The sequence below is a fragment of the Lepisosteus oculatus genome, chromosome 13, assembly GCF_040954835.1.
Source record: "Lepisosteus oculatus isolate fLepOcu1 chromosome 13, fLepOcu1.hap2, whole genome shotgun sequence".
NCBI lineage: Eukaryota > Metazoa > Chordata > Actinopteri > Semionotiformes > Lepisosteidae > Lepisosteus > Lepisosteus oculatus.
This window is the reverse complement of record NC_090708.1, coordinates 4,389,996-4,415,593: the sequence shown is the minus strand read 5'-3', so window position 1 is coordinate 4,415,593 and position 25,598 is coordinate 4,389,996. Positions and strand designations below refer to the sequence as shown.

Sequence of the window (25,598 nt, the reverse complement as noted above, 5' to 3'; positions counted from 1 at the left end):
AAGTACAGAAGACAGTTCTCCAGTCCTGGTCCTGAACAGCCTCAATCCTAGAAGTGGCCTTTAAATAATATAAATAATCCATTTATAAAGACAGGAATTTACTTGTGAACAATTTAGCAGGCGATTTGTTGTTAAATTCAGTAATTTAGCGATCGCCTTTGACCAAAAAGTCTTTACTCCTAATCTCTAAGAGGACCGGTGTGTGTTTTCAGAATATGTAATAATCCCACCAAAATTGAAATGCTCATCAGAACGGCCTGTACAAAGAGCTCGTCGGGGCGAGAGAGGAGGTTTGGACCTCTTGGCGTACCGTACGCGCTGGGCGGAGCCGCTCCTGTAGTTTCTAACTTTGTAAACAACATGCCGGAGGAGCGCCTGCCCGCTGCGGACGAGCATGACGAACCAGACGGAGGGAGCAAACGGACGTCTAACATTGTCGCAAAAATATCTCAGATTGCTGACGAGCATTTGACTGTCGTGAGGGTATGAGTCCATATACCAAAAAAAATACAAGCGAAGTTAATTAGGTAACATCTCCGTCTCTTGCCTGGAGGAGAACGTTTTCAGCAGCAGTTCTTCAGTAATAATGTAGCACCCAATCAAATCAAGACTAAATAGATTGTGCGGGCAAGTAATGTTTTTGTAACGTATTGTATCCCTATACAGGAAAAAATAATAATCAGAGAAAAAAACTCAGGCAGTGTATCATATGTCGAACAATTACTTTGACGCACATCTTGATCTAATGCTTTCTGAAAGCACAGGTAGTCTGAATGATTTGCTAGTTAGATCCATTAAAGATAGAATTAATTATTGACGCTTGACGTTTTACATTCTACCTGAATTTCCGTAATATCTAGTAGATTCAGGTTATCTTGACAATAAAGTGGTTCTTGACGTCGCAGTACCCTGTAGTAAAATACACTGCTGATGATGTGGTGAATACTGGAACATAACTTAGTTTGGTAGCAGTCTTTACATTTTTATTAATACTAAATTAAATGTATAGTATGATTAAAAATATATTTCTAGGCACAAGAAATACATTACTGCAGGAAAGATGTTTTTCCTGTTGTATTTTAATATTTAATCTAGATGTTTTAAGAATTTTCGAGTAAAAACAGTTAGATATTCCCATTGTGGATAAATGACAAAGAGAGTAACTTACGATACATTATTACACAATTTTATACTGCAGCTTACGCATAGTTTTTTTTAAATAAATAAATGAGGTTTCCAGAAAAAGTCATTAAAAAACATTTAATTACATGAATGTAGACAACTGCATGTGGGTGGTACTTAAGTACTGGAATTATTTATTAGATTTGTGGAAATATGAGTGGTTTTATGTGTTTTCCTCCCTAAATTAACATTAAAGACAGAACAACATCACATAAGTATTGCTGTTCAGGATGGAAGCATAGTCATTTATTTTATCCATCTAATGCTATAGTCATGTCAGTATCAAATGAGACATAAATTGAAGGATTTCTCAGTCATAAACTCTTACTTGACATTTAAAAAATATTTTTGAACAAATTGAGGTATTTGCATTTGGTTAACAATGAACAATGTTCTTTAGAATAGCAAATATGCACAAAAATGCTTACTGGTTTCTATGAAAGATTCTTTTGTTACTTTTGCAATTACAATTTCGCTCATTATAAAATGCAAAGTGTTCACAGAGCAGTATTGTATTTTTAAATAAATGGTTCTTTCTGTGGTAAAGTCTTCTGTGAATCACAAAGAAAACATAATGTACAAAATGATTTTAAATTTAATAAAAAAGGCTGTTTGTGATTCTGTTTGAGTTTAAAATCACAAAGGTTTTTTTTTGCTTTTCAGAACATCAGCACAGGCCTTGCGATAGCTGGAATTATTGTTTTAGCCCGGAGTATTAAACTGGTAAATATTCAAATTTGTCCTGAAGTGCATGGGATGTTTTTTAATGAATACCTAACTCCCATATTGCAAGTTCTTCCAAATGATTTGAACCACAGTAAACATCAAAGAGATTACCTTATTCGTCTTTTTTACAGCAAACTGCCAGCCTTTATTATTGAAATTGTGCAGACTCACGTTGCTATAATAATTACTGATGGCTTGTTATAATCTGTGTATAATAATATATCTATATATTCTTACTGATATAACTAAATATATATATAACTTTTGTTGAACTGTGTTTTATTACCTGTAGGCAATGAATATGTTAAGCGAGTTTGAAAACAATCAAAAATCATAAACTAAAGGCACTTAAGGAATCGCTGTATTATTGTGGGAGAAGACTTAGAAGATACAGTAGCTTTAATTAGAAGTTATAAAGACCTAAAAATGAATGTTTTAGTAGTTTCATGATATTTTATTTTGTGGATGAATAAGGTACATTTAAATGGATTTACTAGTGTTTTTAATTTTTAATGACTTGTCTGATTCATTTTTTTGTCTCCGTTTGGTATTAAGTGTTGAGATGTTTCTAAAAAACAGTTTCAGTCATGAATGGATTTACCACAGCAAATTCAGCGTCTCACGAGAAACTCCATCTTCTTCTCTGCTTGCTTTGCAGATCACAAAGTTTGGGGCTGCTGCAGATATACCCGCACGATTTATAGAGAGGAATGTGAGTCTTCGAGGAAAAATTCACCATGTAAAAGACAATAGCATAGAATTGGAACATGTTCCAATTACTGTTCCAGGGATATCTCCCCTGCTCAGGGAAAGTAAGTTTCAGGAAGAGGAGTAAGGGCAATTGAGTTTCTTTCAATGGTGTCTCTAAGAGAATTAATACTTAATACTTCGCTCCTCTGTTTCTTTTGAAATGTAAGGAAATTCTTCATGTTAACTTAAATAAATGGAAATAAAAGTCTTATTTGAAAAGAATAACACCAAGATTTGAAAAGAAAAACCCAAACAGGAAACAACAGTTAAAACTTACCATATAATTCCATCCTTCTCTGTAGGATAATGTTAAACTGCTGGATCTTGTTTTCAACAAAACACAGACAAGGATTAGTATTTTATTGTTCACATCTTTTTGGATAGTAGTTTTAAAATGGAATATTTTTGTTCTTTGTTATTTGCTTCAAACTATTACTCAAAGGTACCTATTTAGTGCCACAGACCTCATTTTGTTTGAAAGTGTTAATTAAATGTTCAGTATTTGATGATAGCTAAACTAAATTTGGTAACTAAATTGAATGGTCAGGTAGTGAAGTGATTAAATATGAGGTCTTTTCCATTTGCAAGATTTCTTCTGAAATCTCTTTTGGTACATTAAAACCTTTTACAAGCCTGTTAGTTGAAGGAAAAGCATTGGTTATTAGGTTACAGTGCACCCATAGGACTACAAACGTTTGCAATCCTAATTTCTTAAAAGTTGCTCACTTGGTTCAATCTACATTCAGGTTTGACTCTCAGGACGTTTTCAGTTTAGTAATGGGATTAACTTTTTGTCCTTGAGCTGGGCTGCCAAAGAGTATAGTGAAATATCACTTCAAATTAAATCACAGTCAGACTTGTATTAGCAAGTGTTTTGTATTTTTTAGACCATTGTTTATTAAGGTCTGACAATGAATGGAGGCCTGTTTGGCTTCATAGTGCTTCTAGAAAGTAAAAATGTATTTACCCACAAATAAATATGATGGGGGTTATATGTAACATGCTTCAACTCTTTGAATTCTCAGAACTGCATAAATTATCTAAAATGGGCTTATTAATTATTAGGATATAATATCCTCTTTTTAAAACTATTTGTGGTCGTACTTATTATTATATAGCTTATTTTGTTTTTAAAATGTAATAGAAAAAGTGTTCTGTATAGATCATTACTTAACAGTTTTAAGTTCTCACTTAAGAATTATTATATTTCTGTAGAATTGGCAGTGATCTACAGCAGATCAGTTTGTGACTGATGTTGGAAAATTAAACTTTTTTTTAAATCAACTAAATGTAAGGGCTTTTTATTTCCTGCAGGACAATCTAAAGCACTCCTGGTGGTTCGGCTGGCAGGAGTTGAACTCACAGAGGATGGACAGATGTGGTTAAAACAACAGCTAAAACCCGCAGAGGTTGTCTGGTTTAAACTTATCAGAAGGGAAAGCAATGCACTCGACTGTCTCGTCTTTGTGAACAGGGTGAGTGAGCAACGATGAACACAACTGACTGTAGAGAGCTCAAAAAAATTACTAGACCCTACAAATATATTCTTCACCCTGGTGAGTGTGCAGTAGACAATCCTCTCTGTGGTTTAAGTCTACCTCCACTTACCATTGTATATTTGAATGGTCAGCAACAAAACTTGTATAGGAAATGTATTGAACACAAAAAAGGCTTCAAATAAGAGCTTGTTTGGTTATGGATCATCCAGCTGTTTATTGAAAGGATCTTTGGCAGCACTATGGCTTGGTAGTTTGTTCCATTTCAGTTCTCAGTTTAAAATGCACTTTCATGTGGTTTCTGCTTGTGTCGTCTTGTTTGGGTTTCACTGTTTGTTCTACAGAGGCCCATGAGGTTTAACTTTGCCTGCACCTTGGAGGAGTTTGAATCAGGTCCCCTCCAGTACAATCAGTGATGTTCTGTACCTTGCTATGGGGTACAGCCCCAGTGCCCTCTCCAGAGATTAGAATCCAGTGCCTTCATTTTAAGAGGACAAAGCCCAAAAACTGTAAAAAGCACAAACCTGTAATGAAGTGTATCACACGGAGATGTGACATCCATAATCAACAGAACGAATATTGAGTCTTATTCTTACCTGCATGTTTTAAGATTGTGTCTGTTGTATACAGGGTCAACTCTGTTGTTGGTATTAATGCAATTAAATTCTCCTTTTTTACCTTTGTCTGAAGTATTGATCCAGAATACTTTGTTTGGAGTGTGTCAGTTTGGAAATTCCTTTCTAAAAGGTTAAAGGTTCTATTTAATATACTTTCTGAACCATCATGCTATTTCCAGGAGATGTGTTCATGTAATAATCATGCTGGACGTGCAGTTTATCAGCATGGTGGCTTTGGTTGTTGCTTATTTAAACAGACTGAACAGAATACTGGAGGTAGTGTCTGAGAGGAGAATGGTGTCCAAACTAGAGGCCATCATGGACAACATCTCCCATCCCCTCTATGACAGGCTTGTGAGAATGAATAGCACGTTCAGCAATAGGCCACGGTGCGACAGGGAGCGCTACAGGAGGTCATTCTTGCCTTCTGCCATAAGACTGTTAAACTCATCCACTGTGTGTTTGGGCAGGGGCAACATTGACATTGACCTGTTTCTGGACTGAACAGTAAACTCTCTGCTTACATCTGGCTTTTCCCGTCTACAACTGTTTTTTGTGCAATATATGCCAGGGCAGTATATTTATATTTACATTTATATTGTGCAATACAACTTTTTGTGTACTGTTCTGGTTTGTTCTTTGTGTATTCTGGACTGTGAGCAACTCTTCTTAATGCACTTCTCACTGACTGTACTGACTGTATAGTATTGTTGTATTATTGTATCATTTCGTTACACTGTGCTGTGTTGACTGTGCTAAGCTGCTGTTGCACTGCAATTTCCCTCGGGATCAATAAAGTATCTATCTATCTAATCTATCAATCGAATAGCCGACAACATAAGACGTTCTGCTTCCAGTCAGTCGATGTCAGACGTTGCGGTTGTGACCTGGATATGTTATCTTCCGTTTTGCCTCCCCTCGCACGCAGGGCGGCCTGTTCCGCGATGTGTGCCTCAACGAGGAGCTGCTGAGGCAGGGCCTGGGAAGAACGGTGCCCGCGGCCGGCCTCCCGCACGGTTCCCGGCTCTTCTGGCGGGTCCACCGCCGGCTGCTCCGGGCCGAGGGCAAGGCGGAGAAGGCGGGGAGGGGCCTCTGGAAGCGCCCGACGCTCTGGGAGCAGATGTCGGACAGCTTAGATCGCTTCAAAATCACGGGACTTCTCAAGAGGCTTTTAAAACGGACATAATGGCGTCACGATTTGTTTTGCTCTAAAGCTGAGGACGTGGCAATGTACGCGTCGGCCTGTTCCTTTTCTGTTGTCTTTGCACTTTTCGTTGCTAATGGATTATGGATGGATGGGAGAAGCAGAGCTTATGGGTCTCTGTGAGGATTGGTAATCGGGCTTTAATTGGTGTAATAAAGAATCTGTGTATATCCTGTGAGACTGCGCAGCTTGTTTAATGGTCTCTTGTTTCCTGAGGACACACATTTTTGGCCTTGAATAGTTTCAGCAGTGATGAATGTAAGCCAGGATTATTGCTGTGGGTTTTCATCCATGTGCAGTCCCAACAGAAATCCAGATTGCTGACCTTTATCTCTTACACACTTGATTGTACTCTTGCCTACCAAGGGATTTATTTCTACAAGAAGGAAAATGTTTCAAATATCTATTTCTTCACAATATTTAAGTATGCTGGACTTGTGTGTGATGCGTTCCTTAGTTTCTTTTCCTGAGTTTTCTGTTGCTGTTTTTTTTCCCGATGGTCATGGCCACACTACACATGTGTCAGTTCCACTGCTCCCGTAAAAATAGTTCTAGGTGGATAGATTTAAAAACCCAATTTTTCTCCATTAATGCCGGCACTTTTTTGTGTTTTAAATGAAGGTGTTGAGACTGACTGTTTTTTGTGAAGTGCTAAAAATGTTTTAACATCTTCCTACTGTGGTTCCCGCTATGGAAAATAATGTATTTTTATCCATAAGTCTTATTAATTCCTGTGGCCCATTCAGTTTGTGGCAGCGCTCCTGGACCCCTAATCTTTTCTCCTTTTCTTATGTGAGTGTTGAGGACTGGGTGGTGCTTTGTTGCGATGATGTGCTGTGAAACTATAAGTGCCCCCACTGAGCTCAGTGACAAAAACCATAGTTTCCATGGCAGCACCAAATCCAAAGGCTGAGGCACATCAAAAGGTGAAACCCAGGATTCCTTTTTTGAGGACTCAAAACAACAATGCATTGATAAAAAAAGCTAGTTATACCCAAATACATAGCCAAAATTCTAATCAGTTTAGAACACAACTTCATGGAAAGTAGAATGTCTCATAATCATATGAACTACATACAAAATATTTGCATTTCAGAAAGAAATAATGTCCAGCTGTGAACTGTTTACATAAACACTATACTTCATACACTAGTAGGGCAGACATTTACTGTTTTATAAAATTGTTCATGAAGATGTGCATGAAGCATGATTTTGATGTATTTATTTAAGCTTTGCACCATATAGTTGACATATATGCACATAATATACAGTCTATTTGTTTATAGACATTATACATGGACTGTATTTGCAGTCATACTATATATTGTTTTGTCACACTGCCTTAAATGTCACACTGATTGTATTGATTGTATTATAATTTCTAGAAAGATGTCTTCCCCTGGGGATGGACAATTTGAAGTCAAGCTGTGCTTTGTGTTTTGTGGGCTGTAATGAGTTACCCCAGGAATATGCATCAACAGAATTGCCTTGCAGTTCAACAGCTGCTTTCTCAGAGTCCATTGTGACCAATCCAGCAGTGCATTCCTTAAAAGATAAAAATAAACAATACTCAGGCCTTATTGATTCACTCCAAAACAGAGCGACCTGAATTGAATAGTCATTGTTCAAATATACTGGGCATTTTATTTTGTTGACTAGCAAATTTTATTTTTAGATTGAATTCTGTCAGTTCTGGGTTTGAAGTTGCATGTATTGTTGTGTCTTTGCTAAGCCAGAGAAATCAGCCCTGCACCTGAATCCCATGACGGGTAGCACCTACTGCTCAACCAGACAGGTTCTTTTCTAACAAGACAGGTCCTTATCTGTGGACATGGCCTGTGCCAATCCGATTTAATCTACCCTGAAATCACGTTCCAGCTTTCCATGCAGGACTCATTGCGTTGGAGAGAAATTAAAACACAGCACATAAAGACTTGGAAACCTGTGAGATGCAGCGCTCTTCCTCCGTGCTTTTCTCTCACAATCCGACCTGCTGGGCTGGAGCAGGAGTCCGAGGGGGGAGCTGCCCGTGGAGCTATTGAGCAGCGCGCGAAGCTGGACGCCCAGGGGCTGGGCTCCCCCAGTCCACCGCCGCTCTGAGGCACAAGGCAAGACTGAAAGAGACGGCTTTGTTGTGCAAATGAAGTGGCCGAGGTTGCGTCTGTGCCTTCCTATTGGATGGGAGTTTGAATTGAAAGGTGAATTAAAAGCTGATTAGTGGGCCTAACAGACTTTGAACTGGCTAGCACTGCAGCAGTTGGAAGGGGGGAGGTGGGAGGAAAACTGTGGAGATTCTTGGACGGGGATGTCAGGATCGAGGAGTTTTGAGATGGAGCTCTTGACTGGCCACAGGGGCTTTAGATGAAATAGTTTAAAATGATTCATGGGTATTTACAATTAATTGTGTAGTCAGGCATTATAAAGTTCATTATAGCAACATTTCAACTTTCTTTACTCACTAAGCTTGACGTATGAATGGCCACTTTATTTAATTTCTAGCAAAACATTATTATTTGCAGTTCAAGAAGGGAGCTGCGTCAACATGTGTAGGCAGCACAGGAACAAGTAAAGGTTTATTCCATGCTGAAAAGAGAAGAAAACAATCACAACGTTTCAGCTGTGGAGCCTTCTTCGTACCCAAAAAAGGCTCCACAGCCGAAATGTTGTGTTACTTTTCTTCTCGTTTCAGCATGGAATAAACCTTTGCTTATTCATTTTTATTTGCAGTTTACCAGGTAGTTCAGCTGAGTTGCTCTGCCTCATAAAACCAAAATACATGTCAGGTTATTGAACCGTATGGGGGTAAAAAAAACAAAACCCAGTTCCATTTAAAAACATCTTTTTATAAGTAAACCTGGGCATGTTTCTCTCCCTTCAGTGTATGCACCATGACTTTATTTCCCCATCTGTGATGAAAAATGGGTTCACAGATGCGGATATTTCACAAAATGTCAGTTTGATTATTGTTATGTGGATGAATCATGAAAGGTGGAGAACTTAGGAAGTATCAGGAAGAAAAATCAGAAGCAAATGCAGTATTCTTAACAATCGATCAATCAACAAATAAGAATTTGCTTTTGGCTCCTGGTCTTTCAGTTATCTCACTGAAATTTTAGAACCGGGGTTTATAATATAATTTGAATTCTAGGGAAGAGTGAGTACATTCAGCGCCATTCCAGGAACTCCATTCCTGGTTTTGGGCCAGTTTCATTCACGGCCGCAGCGAGTGTTTGAATGAGAAAGTCGTGTAGTGGCGGTAGATGACAAGGTCTCCTAAGGGTGACAATTACTTTTCCCCGAGTGGCCGGGGTCTGCTTGATTTAGATCTGGGAATCACGGGAAGAAGATCAGGAAGAAGATGATGTCCTCCCGTGGAAAAAAGAGCCAGTTTTTAAAATGAGCCGCTGAACAGAGAATCGGGGAAAAAAGTAAGTCCGATGACCCTTTTGTTTGCTGCTCCCAGCAGGTGCACTTGCAAAAAAGTGCTTCGATCTGCTTTTTATTTTCAGTGCTTTTCTGTGTATAGTTTCGGGATGTTAGTTTCTTTTGCAAATCATATGGATAAAGCTAGGAGGAACTTTCAACTTGCAGCTACGCTCTTCACGAAGGGGATACAGTTAGTTAAGACACTGATCGTATATTATATCACGGATTACTTCCTTATAGCCACAAAGCCCAAAAGAAATTAGCTCTCAGGGCTTTCCTGGATTTTCTTTTTCTTTTCGTTATATCCAAGTGTTTACAAAATACAGAATACTATGAACTGTTTTATTTTAGCATATTAATTTTGGAAATTATTATCTGGTTTTAGTAGAATGCAATTAACACAATATACAGTTTTGCTGATTTCAGTGATGCTTAACTGAGCGGACTGACATAAATATATAGAGCACATAATGTAGTCTGTATGATTTTGCCGTGAGATTGTTACATTTAAGACCTCACAAACCTCACTCGTGTGAGTGCGGTGGGTCCTTCTGAGTTTCTTTGAAGTTTTGAGTGACAGAGACAGATCTGTCAGTATTTGGTTTAACAATGGATTTCTATTTCAACCAGGTCAGAGGCTTTCTCACTAAAATGGAATATCGCTCTGCTCTTTGGGGATATTGATTTAAATAGGGGTCATGTGAATGACAGTGGCTTGCAGTCAAAGACTGAAAGGTGCTCTTTTTGTAACAGCTAGTGTACTATGCTGCCACAAACAACAAAGGAAACTTTTATAGAGCTGGAGAATTATTTGTACAGGTAAATTGATAGGAGCTGTTCCAGATGTAGGATGTTCGTTTAGTAAAGAGAAACAAATAAAACCATCTGTTCACTGAATAGTTAAATTAGAATAACCTGTCTTATTTCTGCCATTCACTTGCAAGAAAATGCCCACCCCCAGTCTGTATCCAGTTCTGTCTTATCAGGCCCTCCTCCACAGCAGGGCCATGAAGAGGAGAAGGTGTAATAAAAAAGCTCATTAGGTTAATAAGATAAGGCTGGAGAAGCTCTTTCTTTCAGTCTAGAGTCTCAACAAATAAAATAACTACACTCCCCTGATGTCCCCGGGCTTTTAACATTTGCGTTGTTCAATTCAACAGGCAGTGCTGATCTTCATGGCCGTTTATGTTTGCTGGGTTAAGACCTGCAGCTTTATTTCCAATTTAAGAAACGCAGTAAGAGCCATGGCACTCCGGTGTTAGTTAAATCCACATTCTGCATCGCAGCAGAGGGGATGTTTAATGCATATAGCACACACATGCCATTTCCTCTGTTACTGTTTGAAAGTAACTTGCGTGTCATGGGTTAGTAGAGCCCAAAGCCGAGGAAGGTGGTGCTTCGGATAAAAAGCTTGCACCTTTTAGGTGATTGTTTTACACTCCAGTCTTTTATGTTGCAGAACAAACGTGCATGTATGTGTCATTCAGAAATTTCCTCAGCGTCATGGAAACCCGTCTTCCTTGTACCTCGCTCAGGGTAAAAACAGTATCAGCTTGCCCTGGTGTACTGGTGTTGAATTGTATTGGAAACAAGGGTCTTTGTTGCTCTGCATAATTAATTATTTAACTGGATTCTCTGGGGGCAGTGGAAGACATACTTCCTGAACTGAGCTATTATAACCCCAACTGAGTGTATAAAAAAGAAAGGCAGTCTTTTTGGCCCCATCAAGTAGATCTCACTCAGCTTTTACTGTGTACAAACACTTTTGTGAACTGTTTTTTTTTGCACATAAAAGGGCCTTAATTTGACTACGAGACTTGCCCTGCCTTCTCTTACTCCCCAAGTCCCAGTGACATGTGTCCCTATTGGTTCGTAGGGAATTAGTCCTTCTGACCATGTTAGCTTGAAGGTAGATAATGAGATTTACCAACCTTGATGGGGGAGGGAGAGGCGTGACCAGACAGTTTCATGACCGTGAAATCTTGCTGTACAGTTTGGAAATGTAAGCAGAGGCCATCTCCAGAGATCCCTCCATTTTTCGGGACGCTCAGGTTTGATATTACTGTCTGCTTCTAAGTGTCCTGGTTTTATTGTCCCATTAAATAAAAGGCAAAAAAGAAGAAGAAAAAATAATTAAAAAGGTGCTGTTCTGCCTGTTGGGCATCGTAAGCTGTTCTGTCCTGGTGTTGCTACAAGATTTGCTTAATATAACATATATCTGGAGTGTGAGCAGAATAAATTAATTATTTAAGTGCTGTAGAAGAATTTCAAAGCCACTGACAGGTTTCAGTGGACAAGCAAAGCTTTAAGTCTGTTGATAAGTTTAACAAGTACCCAGGCTTTCTATACAGGAAACCTAATCCAGTGCATTTTTGTTTTTTGGGTGTGAAACGACCGGCTCTAGTGCTCTGGTCACTGTGTGAAATATCATTCCTGGTGGTCTTTAAAAGGCTTTATTGGGGAGTTGCTCTGGAATCCCTGTGGCCTCTCTGTTGGATGAAACTGGCTGTGTATTTGGTTTTATGACCCTCTGGAGTCTTAGCAGGTGATAAACGAAGCCATTGTTTAAACTCTTTGTACCTGCCACAATTTTGTTCAGGCAGCAAGTAAAACATTCCCTCTGAGAACAGGGCAACATGCAGATTACTTGCAAACCTTCCTATTTACACAACTGACTGAATGGAATCCAGTTAATTAAAATGTCATTTACAAGTAGCTGTTAAAGTGGCAGGAAGTGTAATTACATTTTCCTAAAAGGCTGTAGTGTCATCCCGAGTTTCCTTTTCACCTTTCTAATCCAAATAATAGTGTCTGTGTAAATTTTACATTAGTTCTTGTGAAGGAGCCTTTCCAAATAAATGACAATTGAATTGCAAGCCAAAAAACAGTGCTACATTTTATGCCAGGATTTTCCTTTGCAGATTTTTTTTTTAGTTTTCTGATGGTTTATAGTATGTCAAGGATTTAAATGAAATGAATTATGTTGAAGATTAAATTCTTCTTTTCCAGTATTGCCCCTGATTTGTTTTTATTTAAAATAACTTTCAGTCACTCTGCGATCATATTTCCTATCAGTACAGGCAATGAAAGCATTCTGAACTGCAGAAAGCTGTGGAATTACTTAGTCGTAGTTGTAATGGCTCTTATGTCTTTTGACGAAGGCATACGTCTCGAGTGCTCCCGAAAGCAGAGCAGCTCTGAAGCAGTCAGAGCAGTCTCCCTAAGGACTTTATTCTATTAAACATGTGTTTTTATTACAAATTGATTTGAGCTCAGAAAAAATCTTGCTGAACCTATTTTACGAACAAAATAGTTTCCCATCTTCCCTGTGTGAAAACGTCAAATTCTTGTGAAAATGATATGTGCTTTATTTTATAACAGTGTATGCGAATTTGATGTCATATATGTGATGAAATAATTATTGTTTATAAAACACAGGTCAGAACCCTTCTGCCTGTGCGGTAGAACTCAGAGAAGGGGCTATCGTGGTCGTAAATCTTTGAGACAAGACAACAGCTGGTCTGTGAGAGAAGGTGTGGATGTCACAAAAGACAGGAAAGTGGTTTGGCCTGTAAAACAGCTGAACCTATTAGGTGGAACATTTGGATGAGCATTACTCCGTTTCTCCCAGGGGACCCCTGTTTTTTAGAACTATAGCACACAATATTAGAGCCGCCCAGTCCCCAATCCCTAACGGTGCGTTTTTCAATGCATATTGGGAAGAAATAATAATAAGAGAGAGAACCAATTTGTTAATGGTAACCCAAGTATTAGGAGGTGCTGTGGGCTTTCTCAATCAACTTAGACTGCATTTCAACATTTTTAGCTCTGTATCACCCTATAGTAGTTTGAAAAGATTTTAAAACGGCCATTAGTAAGTTTTTTTCCTCGTGTCATTTTTATTTAAAACCCTGCTTTGTTATGATTTGACGTTTTGGTGGCCATAATTAGATGGGGCTTTAAAGCAGGAGGACTGCATTATTTTAAATTGATCTTCTGTCCCAGCCGTTTACATGATAAATTGAGGATGTATTTCCTTTAAAGATACCATCTTATTAATTCTTAACACTTGCAGGTGTGTGCATGTATTATATATTGCTGCTGTATGAGCCAAATGTTTCGACCAGTCACTATGATGACTATCCTAATTTAGAATGCATTGATTGGGAGAGATAATTGATCTTGTGATCGATTGAACTCCCTTTATAGAACTGGGAAAGGCCTTTGCATCTCCAAAGCCGAGAGCCATTCGGATCCCTGCTTTTGAATCTCAGAGGGACAGTAATAAGAAGTCTGTAAATTTTTAACACTGTAGCGCTGAAGTGTCAAAAGAGAAAAGAAAAGCTGAAAGGGACTCTCTGCCGCAGTAACTCCAGGGAAGGGATGGTTATCTGTGTTTGTTTTAGAGCTACAGTAGGTGTGTGTTATTAAAGGTTTGTTTTCAAATCCGTGTCAGATAACAGCGTTTGCCAGTTTGAAAACTCCACTATTTATCTTAGGTCTAAGGGGAAGGAGAACTGAATTTAGTAAACTGCTTTTGATGATAAGCCAAATAATCGGGCCCCCTGCTCTTGCAGGCTTTGGTGCTAAGGGCCTGGCACACCCTGGGTACTTAAAGAAGCTTCAGTGAAGCACACTTTAACGTGGCTGCTGTCGGTTACAAGTCATTAGTCCCAATGTGCCTGCCTTCCAATGACCTGACGGCAGAGATGTGCTTTTGGCATTTTGCACTCTTTCTTACTTGATAGGTGCTGTCCAGTCAACTCCAGCTACCCTGAGTTATATCTGATGCAATGACTTTAATCCCTTTAGCCTTCATCACATAGTTGTGTGCCTCATGTTTAAGTTATTAACATCGAACCGGCTTTAGAGTGCGGTATTTAATTATTGATTGTGTGTTAGTGCTCTCGGGCTGGAGGGAACCTGGCAAGTTTGCAAAATGGGTATGAAATGACTGTGAAAAAGGGATAACACCCTGGTCAAAAAGTCTTTATACACACTTCTGTGAAATTTTGTTAGAATTAACAGTTTTGCAAACTAAAAACAATAACAGAGAACAATATTTCTTTTGTGCACCATGTTTCTTCAGCTGTAGCTGTCTTAATGAAAGCAACTGCAGTATTTTTGCATTTTTACATTACTCTGTGAGGCAAAAAATTCTGGAGAGCCTATTCTTTTTTCCTTTTTCCTTTATTGATTGTTGCTGAATTGTACACATTTAGTTGTGGTTATTTAGGCAACAATTTTCTTCGCTCTGTTTGTGTTCTGGATGTTTGCAGTACACTTTGCCTGTCATCATGTCTGTTCAGAAAAATCCAGAGGATTGATGTACTTTTTCTACATGTAAACCAACTAGACCATAACAGTGAAATAGCTAATGTTGGGACTTGCTAATTAGAGCTGCACAGATCACTAGATGTTACACAGTGTTGCCCCTGCCCCTTCCAGCTTTCACACAGCCCTTGGTTTTCATTAGCCCAAAAAGTTGCTGGGGCTGTTTTGTTTGAATTTCAGGAAGTAACTTCAGATGATGTGAGCAATTCTTCACACTGCAATACCAAAAAAATTAATGGGGAAGAAAACACACAGCATCGAGTCTTCCCTTCATTGTACTTAAAAAAGGTTTCTGTGAGAAGCACACATGCTTTTGTTTTATTTTAAATTTTCTTGTGAAGAATGTGTTTTGAGACACTTGAGAATATATTAGTTATATTAGAAATACGTAACGTATTAGAAAAGAGTAAGGGCTTAACTTTTGCTTTGAACCTGAGAATTCTGCACTTTATGATGGTTAAATACTGCAAGAAAAAAACCTCCACGAGAGAGGATTTAGGACTCCAGATCCTTGTTGGACTTTTCATAAACTGAGCCTCATATTGTTAAGAATTGTCTGTAGTTCACACGTTTTTGCCTTTAATTTAATTTCTCATTTTTGCAATATTGCCTGGAAATTTTGGTCATCCCCTGGTGTGGGAAGTAGTGTCGGTGGACCAGTAGGAGGCGCTCTTTCCTGGACCAGAATGTCCAATCCAGTGTGGTGACAGGGGACATTGTGCTGTTTGTCCCTCAGAAGGTACATTAAACTGAGATTCTGGCATAAAAAGACATTAAAGCTCCCATGGATACTGTTAGTTAAAGAAAGTGATATTATACGTGGACAAATTTTATCTAGAGCTTTAAATTCCCCCTTAGTTGAGCCAGTGAACAGTTTCTCACTCTTCTGCCTGATCTGTGCTGTGAGCCTGCTGTTGTGGAATGGCAGCTACCTGCCACCTGGTGGGAACTGTGCTGCTCCTAGTTTATTAGAAGCCCTTTTGGAATGAAAAATACGCTATTACAAGTTCAGGGAATCATTGCCATGTTAAGTTCTACTTTGAATTTGTTGTTATTTATTGGAGGAATCTATTTTTATCCATTTTCATTTTTTAAACCTGCCCAGAAGTGTATTGCTGCTGTTTTTCTTTTCATATACGTCTCATGGCTATGCACATGTGAGTCTTAAAAAACATTCTGATGGGTTTTACTGCATAGGCAGTCATAAAATAATATTATTGGATGCTGCAAAAAGCCCAAAAGCTGGCAGTGATTTAATTTGTAAGGAGAAAGTAAGAAACGGAGAAACTGCATGGCAGTCATTAAAAATCCCAGAGAGAGTAGTTGGACTGGCTACAAATATCTACACAGCTGCTAACAAGTCTTCTTTCTTTTCCTGCTATAATGCAAGACTGTTTTAATTTAGGATAACATCCAATGACATGGTGGAGATGGCTTTTGTAAACCGCTGATATGTACAGAATACTTAAAGTGGAATCTGACCTTTCAGCTTCATACATTATGAAAATGACTGCCGAAATGATTGAAAATTGCCTTCATTTGAAATGAGTGTTTACAAAGGAGCTCTTTCTTGCAGGAAACGGAGAGAACAGCACTGATGGTCAGCAGATTCTGAATAAAAGAAACACAGACGAATAAGATTTGATTAATGTATTTCCATTCAAATACTACAGACTTTGTTGCCAAGGATTTTTCAACTGAATTTCAATTTGCACCTTTTTGTGAGATAAAATTCAAGTCTTTAACTGTAATAAGATAAGTGTTAGTAATTACAGAAGCTTTTTATACATGCACATTTTGTGAAGACCCTGCTTAATAGGATACATTTATAATGATGGAGCCTAAGCTAAGCTCTACACCTAGTAAGCAAAGCCCAGGGTTTGGGTTTGTTTTCTGCCTGCTCTCTCCTGTGTGATCTAATTGTGTTTCAACCATATCAGCCACATTTATCTCTATCAGTCCCCCAGTTTAACAGCCTCAGTGTTTAAAAACTGGACATCAATTTTCCAGCCCTTTGAAGTCTTTCAAATGGAATTGATGTTTTAAGAAGGAGGCAAGGCTCATAAAATATCCTTATAATTTTCCTTCTGGGTGGTTCCTAAAGAGGAACGTGGGGACTTGTTTCTTCTAAGTAAACTGATTTAAAATGAGCTGACACACCACAGAAAGTAGTCAGGAACTGGAGAGAAAGGGGTTTCTTCAGTCTCACCAGAAGCAGTGCTGTCTCAGAAATGGGGTGCTAATCAGTCTTCTGTCCGCCGCTTGGTAGCTGAGGTTCAGGACTATTCACTGTCACGGAATATGACAAAAATAAGAAGTTTGTAACTTGAGATAACTTTTTTTAAGGGTACATTCAAGATCAAGCACAGTGAGATAAAGAACATAAGAAAGGTTTGTAGACAAGAGGAGCCGATTTAGCCTATTCTTGTTAAGTATTAGTTATGGGGATGTAAAATCTTGCCCTGCTGTCTCATCAAAGCTGTCCAGAGTTTTAACTCTTTGAGTTAAGAAGTGTTTCATTTTATCTCTCCTACATTAACTCACCTTAGGTTTCGAATTATAACCCTGTATCTTGGTTTCACTGATTATGTAACAGTCCCTTAGCTGGAACCTACCTAGTGAAGCACTCCACTCACTAAAGATGACTTGGTTGGATACACATGCTTGAGCACTGCCCAGTCCTTCTATATTTTTTAAACCCATAATGTTTAAAACTGCCTTGGACTCTGTGGGATGCCTAATATATTTGGAATTGTGCTGAAATGAGTGTTTGGCTTTGACCTCTTTACAAACTCCCCCTCCCCTCTCTGAGACAGCTGTTATTTTCAATGATCCTCTCTGTTTAATTTAATCAGAATTGTCTACAGTGTCACAGTGTCTGATAGATAAGACAGATAAATGTCATTAGCGTTTTAACATGTGTCTCTTCATTAACGTGACCACACTCAGTGTACCCATACCACACTGTATTCCCCTGTTGGATATTTAAAAGGGTGAAATTTTTGTTGTCTGTTAATTCAAAGTGCAACTTCTTTCTTCTGTTTACTTGGATTTACACCGTGGATCAGTATTTCTGTAAGCAAGGTCACTAGAATAGTCCACCACAGTCCAGACCTCTGTAAGAAGCCCTGCAGCCTCCAGCAGCTCCTTCTTCTATGTACGTTCTGAGATGGATTTTAAGTTAAGATAAGATCACTTCATTGGCCATATACAGGTTCTTGTATTAGGAATTTGTCAGATCCCAACCCATGAACCACACAGACAAAGAGAGAAGCATGGGGTCAGAGCGCAGGGTCAGCCATTTATATGGTACCCCTGGAGCAGCTGGGGTTAAGGGCCTTGCTCAGGGGCCCAATGGATTTGGATTCCTCTGCCAGCCGGGGGATACGAACCGGCAACCTTCCAGCCACGGGCGCAGATCCTGAGCCACAGAGCCACCACTCCGCCCAGTGACTCCCTTATCTAAAATACTAGAGTTTGCATGAAAACAAAAACTGTGCTGCTGGAATATTGTTGCTTTCACGCGTTGTCGAGTGTGAAATTCTGATTTTTGTTTCTCTTCGGTAGGCCTAATGCTGTGAATTAGACTCTGGGTCATTTAGAGCCACCAGCCTTCAACCATGAGTTCCTGTATGATTGACAGACGCGGATGCTTGCAGTACTTTAGGCACTTCTTAGCAGACAACAGTGTTTTTCACGGTAAGTTTTTGTAGTTTGAATTGCTCTTCATTGGTTCACACTATCACTATGAAAAAACATTTTTTTGAATAAATGAAAACAAGTTTTGGATAATTTCTTTTAAATGAACGCTTTGCTAATTTACACTTAAAAGATTTCTGGTATCTTCTGTATTTATTTCCCATTCTGTTGTAGTTTTGTAAAACTGCAATTACTTATATTCATATGCTTTTGTAATTTTTCCTCTAGGCATTAACGGTTTTAAACCTTCAGGCCACAGATTGGAATAGTATAACACTAGATGGCACTGTTTTACACGTTTTGAAGTCTTTTATTATATATAACGTTATTTAAATAATTGTTATAAAAATGGTAAAACCTTAGAATACTGAGAAATTGTCGATGATTTAATCTGGACTCGCAGGTATCCTGCCAGCTACAGTGTGTACTGTACATTCAGTTAAAAAAATTAATAAAATTGTGTTCATGGAATGAAGATGGTGCAGCAGACAGCTAAGCTTTCAAAAACAATCCATATTAAGATCAGCCTCCCGCTGTTATGCAGTAGCTAAAAAGCGCAATTTACTCTGAGTAGGCAGGAATATCTGAGTTGCTATTATTTTCTACCTACTATTTTTATAAATATCTGACTAAAAACCCAAGAACTGTATAGATGCCTTTAGTGTATTTTCAGTAGACAAATACAGTTGTACACATGCCTACATCCTAAATTTCTTGGTTAAATAACGTAGATGCTGATAAGTCAAAAACCATCATAAAAGTGACCCATTAGACAGCACAGATGCTGACAGGGGAGCTTATAATTTTTGCAGCAGTAATGGTTGCGGTTGATGTTTCACACTAGGCGTGGATGAACGTCAATGCAATTTACCTTCAAAGCTGAAGGGTTTACAGCTGGCATTTATTTAGAGGTATCATCCCGTTTTCAAGCTTGTGTGCAGAATCCTAGCACACTGATGGATCCCACACTCTACTGTCCTGATTTGTCTCCGCCAGTGTATGGGTGATGAATCTAGGCCTTGTGAAGGGCGAAAGTAAAAAAAAAAGCTCCGCTCTGCTCTGCACCTGCTGAGTGAGCTGCCAGAAAAATGGGTTATTTAGGGCATTTCCATTCCCTCGTGCCAAGCTCTGACCTGAAGAACACAGTCAAAACACCGGCCTCCAGAGCAGAAGAGCTGAATCCTTCTCAGAAGTAATCTAGGAGAAAATCAGGTGTGAAGCCAGTTCAAAATAAATTATAATTTTTCCCGTAACTGTAATTTCTGCACTTCTGAAACATTCTTTTGACTGTTTTTGAAAACAGAAAGGGCAGCTATAAGATATCGTTAGAGCAAGGGCCTGTAATTCTGATCGTGGGAGGTCCCGGGTGGGGATTATTAGGAGGCCATGGTTGGGATATTTGGCCAGGACACCAGGGTTACACCCCTACTCTTTTCAAGACACCCCCTGGGATTTTTAATGACCTCAGAGAGTCAGGACCTCGGTTTTACGTCTCATCCGATGGACTGCGCCTTTTTGCAGTATAGTGTCCCCATCACTCTACTGGGGCATTAGGACCCACATGAACCACAGGATGAGCGCCCCCTGTTGGCTCCACTAACACCTCTTCCAGCAGCAGCCTTAGTTTTTCCCAGGAGGTCTCACATCCGGGTACTGACTAGGCTCACACCTGCTGAGCTTCAGTGGGCTGCCAGTTGTGAGTTGCAGGGTGATATGGCTGCTGGCAATTTAACTTGGTTAGGAAGTAATTTAGAGATCACTGAGAACAAAAATCCCTTCAGGCACTAAGAACCAGAATTCCCTTAACTGAACAAATTACTTGCTTAATGGATCAGTAACTTACAAATGTTCCCTACTCTTTATAAAAAGGCAGTCAGGCTGACCTTTACAACTAACTGGATTGGGACGATACAGAACAAGGGCTGGGGACCCCTGCCCTTGAGCAATCTGCTTTGAACTGTGGTGTCCGCAAAATTCCCTTTGATTTATTCCAACTTTCAACCAGTTCGAGGAGGGAAATCTAAATGTAGCTGCTTTTTTTGTGGTACAGTGGTCCACAGAGCGATGTGCACTAAAAATACCTCAGTACAGCAAACCCTCGGTTTAATGGACTTTGTTTTAACGGACTTCGGATTTAATGGGCAAAATCTGCTGAAGGGGAATTTTGTCTGTGAAATCAGAAATACCAGATTTTCCCCACAATAACAGGGTAATGTACAATTAATACAACAAGGTAAAATTCAGGAATATCAGTGTAATCTATAATAGACTTAAATGACAGTTCTAGGTTAAACTTTACACAGTTCTTGTGTTAAACATAACTTGTTAGTCTTACGTCCGTCAGGGTTAAAATGGATTTACAGTATGGAGAGAGAATTTGAAGTGGAAATCAAAATGTCTTAATCATCTGTGCTTCTGGCGTTTTTATAGCTGTAAAAGCTACACTTCAAGTGGTGTCGATGAAACCTTTTCTGAAGGTGAGAGCATGGTTCTAACTTATTTGTATTCAAAATAAATAGAGGCAAAAGACAGTTGCTTAGTCATTTATGAGAGTTTGTTTCCTTTTGCGCCACTGAAGATTTTATGAGTGATTAAATTATGGATGATGCAGCTGAGCACTGTCAAATCAAAGTGCCGTTTCCTCCTCTTTTTGATCCTCTCCCTGGGGTGTTTTATAACGCAATCAGATGAAGTAGTACACTGAGAACTGCTCTCAGTTACTGTTTAATACTTAGAAATCAAGTGGACAAACACTTATTCAATCAAAGTACCTTCTGCCATCCCTAGACTCAGTACTCTATGTCCCACAGTATCTCAGTAGTCAGAACAGTACTACAGCACATGATTTCCAGGTGATTTCATACATTTTTTTCCTCACAAAATAAAAAGGATCATGACTGTTATATTGGTTTTTCACTTTTAAGTCTGGAATTTATTGCTGTAGCATAACTAAGAATAAGTCTTCTTCTTGTCGTGTGTGGTGAACTATCACCACACGAACAGGAGAAACTCTGCTGACAAAAATTTCTGAATCTTTATAATTGATTTTTCTTACTGTGGATTTCTTGTCAGAGTTGGAAGTCCCAGTATTTACAGATCCAGTACTTGATGTATTGAAAGCTGAACTTATGGATTTTTCCCATGGTGTCAGCCACTTGCAATAATGGAATTAGGACCTGTTGCAGGGGTTTTTGAGGTGAGAGCAGTACAAAGTGGATTGCTCCATGCACACTGCTAAGCAGCTTCAGCTGGGTTCATTTGAAATGTGCGGGAACTATTGGGTTTTTTGGTGGTCAGGTTTGGTAGATGTGGAGAAAAAATGATGAGCCTGAGGTACTCGAGATAATAATAAAATAAAACTGATTCTTGTTCTGGAATGGTACACTTTCAACACGGGGCTTAATTCAGGTTTCATGAATGTAGTAGTTATGTTTAAATCTTGATGCCACTCTCTGTCTGTCACCCCTTTTCAGAAATTGATGTACGTTCCTCTTTTCATTTTTTAAACATACACATGCTCTTCTTTAACATTTTAAAGCACCCCTGCTTTTTTGTACTTACAGATCCCCTCGTGTTAAACATTGACAAAAACTAATTAGTATGCAAGACACAACACAAGCTAGGAACCTCTGAAATATGATTTACTAGCTTAGACTTTCTACATTGTGCAGGGCCTGATGATGATGAGCATGCAGAGTATAAAAAGGTTTGAGCAAAGCTGCACAGTTTCACCATGCACAAAATGTCACGCTGAATAAATAGTTGAAAATATCTTATGGGGCTCCCAGGGTCTCATCACGAGAAATAAAACGAATACCCCTAGCAAAACACCTGTAAAGCCAATAAATTGAAGTAATCACTTTTCTGCCCATAGAGCATATTTAACATGCATTCAACACAGCTAAAGGACGTCTGAAGGGTCTTGATCCAGCATATCCATATCCATATCCAAATATGAGAAAGTTCTTTGTTAGTCCTAGAGTGATTTATGAAAGGTTTTCAGCAAAGTAGCTAAATGACGGAAAATAGAAAACGCTAGTCTTAAGTGGTAAAGATGGATTATAGTACTTGCACAGGGTTTATCTTAACAGTCCTTGCATTTTTAAGAAGCTGTATGCTTTTGACACCAATATTTCCACCTTTTAAGTCTATAAGATGTCATCTAATCACCTGATTCAAATGAAAGTCTCATCTTAAACTACATGTCCCAGAAATTCACTTACTTATGTTGGGTTTAGGAATGTGGTTGACCTTTGCTGTGTGGTGTGGATGTAATCTGTGTATGAAATTGGAATTTGACATTCATTTTGTACTGTGGATGTTGGTAGGGCTTGCAGAGCTACTCAGGTTGCCTGCAGTAAATGCTGGATCAAGACCCTTCAGACGTCCTTTAGCTGTGTTGAATGCATGTTAAATATGCTCTCTGGGCAGAAAAGTGATTACTTCAATTTATTGGCTTTACAGGTGTTTTGCTAGGGGTATTCGTTTTATTTCTCGTGATGAGACCCTGGGAGCCCCATAAGATATTTTCAACTATTTATTCAGCGTGACATTTTGTGCACACCACTGACATGAAATAATATTGACTTTTCTAAAGATACAGCAGTGTTGCAGTAATCCCAGTTACACTGCTGCAAGTGTATTATATCTGCAGAATGTGGAACCAGTATTGCTTCTGGAATGAAATTACATTCCCTTAAGATGTTTTTTTCTTTGCAACTACTAGAAAACGATGAGTCTGCGGGATGTGAGGAGTGGAGTCTGAACTAATTTTTTTTTACTGTGACAGATAAGAAGCCCAGGGCAATTTTTTTTCATATGATAATTTCAATTTTGCTTAAATAAAATGCAAGGTCATATTTAAAAAATGCAAATGTAATACTAAACTGTCAAGACAGATTTTAATTTAATATTAATAGTGATTGCTTCTTGAATATATGATGGGACTCACTTCATCTTCTTCTGAAATGCATCACCCACCTGAAGTGGAAAAGTGAGGAATTGCTTCACCAAAAGAATTATGAGTGGAATACAGGCAGGGAACAGGGAGTATTGTGCAAACCCAAGGTGGAATTTAGTCAGGACAGAGAGGTTAACACACCTACACTTACAAATGGAGCCATGGGGTCTCTAATAACCAGGAAATCAGGGCTTCAGTTTGACAGTGTATGAAGGATGGCACCTCCTGATTTGCAGCTTTGTCTCCAGAGGAAGGAACACCACCAGAACCACTTCCAGCCTGGTCTTCCTTAGAGGTCTCCCATCCCAGACCTGGCCTGGCCCAGACTGGCTCAGCTTCTGTGATCAGGAGAGATCAGGCTACAACGTGGAGCACACTGATTCACGTAGCCATAAATGAAGACCACCAGACCACATTTTTGCCAATCACGTCCGCCTCCTCCTCCTCTCTCCTGTCTTTTGTTTTCCCATGGTATGTTATCTTTGTTGACTGCCCTATCTTTCTTACACCTGAAGAAGGCTCTGCAGCCGAAACCTTGTGTTTCCTTTCTACTCTTTTCAGCCTGGAATAAACCTCTTACTTGTTCTTTACTGTATACACACATGCTGTATGTACACTCCAGTGTCAACATGTGCTGTCCCCTGGAGCTTCAAAGCAAGAAAGGACCTGGGGTGTTTACTGAGATGTATTGGGTCTGAGACACATTGATCAAAGGAATCTTCTGGTTTACCTTGGTTAATTCAGTTCTTGGTACATCATTAAGGGTCAGCAGCGGTCCAGGAAAACAGGATAAAAAGAAAAGAGCAGACAGAGAAAAGGCAAAAGAGAGAACAGGTGATGGACAGAAAGACACAGGGAAAGGGAAGGGGTTGGAGGTTCTTGTCCTGATCAGCCTTTAAGATCAGATTCCAGTATTTGATCCTTGTTAAGAGAGCTTACTTTCTGTTGTTTTAGGAAACTGATTTCCTGTATAGAGAATTCCTAGGCTAAAAACAGCCACTCCTGGAGATAGGTTTCCCATTCACTTGGTAGCATCTGGATTTACAGAGGGAGTTTTAACTCATGGTCATATTCTGTTTACTTTAGAAGGCAGGCGTATGTCTCTCATCGCCTGTGTAGGTGTTCTATAGGATTTGAATACTTGGTAGCAGATTGGGGTTTTTCTGGTTGGTCAGAATATAGGCCTCCGAGACACCTTGTTTGTCAAGAGAGTAACTATGTTGTATTTTTTATGTTGTGTTGTTTAGTGTGTGTTATTGTCATTATTAATAAATATTTGTTTAACCAAAGCTGTGCCAGAAGATAAAGAACTCAGGTGCCTCGAATTATACCAACCACTCGGGTGTATTCTGACAATTTGGGGTTGTGATTATTTATTATTGACCATCCTGCTCAGTTAAATTCCGTTGTCTGTTTTGGTAACTCCTATTTGTAACAATATTTATGTGTGTTTATAGCATGCATGTTTGTAATATGAGTTATAAATGGCATATAACATTTGTAGATCTCAGAGGTTGGTATGTTTAGGTTCACTGCAATGCTTAGTATTTTGATATAAGATAAGATAAGATCACTCTATTAGCCATATACAATTTGCATTAGGGATTTCTTTTCGCATACCCTAGCTTGCTCTCCATTAGACACAGACAGACAGACAAACACACACGGAGATAAACTTGGGGTCACACCTCAGACACCGACAAAGGTATGACTTATGTTTTATTCTGTCACTTTTTAAAACCTTGAATTAATAAACTGTATTGCTCCGTTGTGCTGGCATTTACTTAAAAAGACGCCGATACAGTACATTTAAACAGTGCTTTGAGTAACGCCTGAATAGCACTTCCACAGAGAACATTTTAAAGATTTAATATCACGCAACTTTAAGCAGTTATGTAATAGGTTGATTTGATTCCAACGACAGCAGATTACCTTGGTAGTTATTGTTCTAGTTTTTATTAGGTGTTCCGACATAGCTTGGAGACTTCATACTCAATATTCGAATGGCCAACAAATGAATCCAGATGAATTCTAGTCCGTCTCCGAGGTCCTGTGTAAGAAACAGCACTTCTGAATGGCAAACTGGCCGGGAGTGACGTGTCGATACCAGCCTTAATTAGTGCAATTAAACCTCGATGATTATTGACATTAGGAGATAGAAAAGTGGTGGCGCTTGAAAACGAGCAGCTATGTCCCTTAAACAT

At 39.0% G+C, this 25,598-nt stretch overlaps 2 protein-coding genes across 5 annotated transcripts in view; both read left to right on the top strand.

Annotated features, from left to right (window-relative positions):
- The first annotated feature begins 259 nt into the window (after positions 1–259).
- Positions 260–6,153, top strand: c18h3orf33 (c18h3orf33 homolog (H. sapiens)). The gene is made up of 5 exons (XM_006637557.3): positions 260–483; positions 1,846–1,905; positions 2,567–2,720; positions 3,973–4,133; positions 5,700–6,153. The coding sequence occupies exons 1-5, from the start codon at positions 361–363 to the stop codon at positions 5,955–5,957; spliced, it is 756 nt and encodes a 251-aa protein (XP_006637620.3). The 5' UTR covers positions 260–360; the 3' UTR covers positions 5,958–6,153.
- Positions 6,154–9,209: 3,056 nt separating this feature from the next.
- plch1 (phospholipase C, eta 1) overlaps positions 9,210–25,598 on the top strand; it is a 61,606-nt gene continuing 45,217 nt past the window's right edge. For all 4 annotated transcript variants that reach the window (XM_015360720.2, XM_015360716.2, XM_015360722.2 and 1 more), the window contains exons 1-2: positions 9,210–9,403; positions 18,303–18,434. In XM_015360720.2, the coding sequence (XP_015216206.2) occupies positions 18,356–18,434 (79 nt within the window). In that variant the 5' untranslated portion in view covers positions 9,210–9,403; positions 18,303–18,355. The remainder of the gene's footprint in view (positions 9,404–18,302; positions 18,435–25,598) is intronic.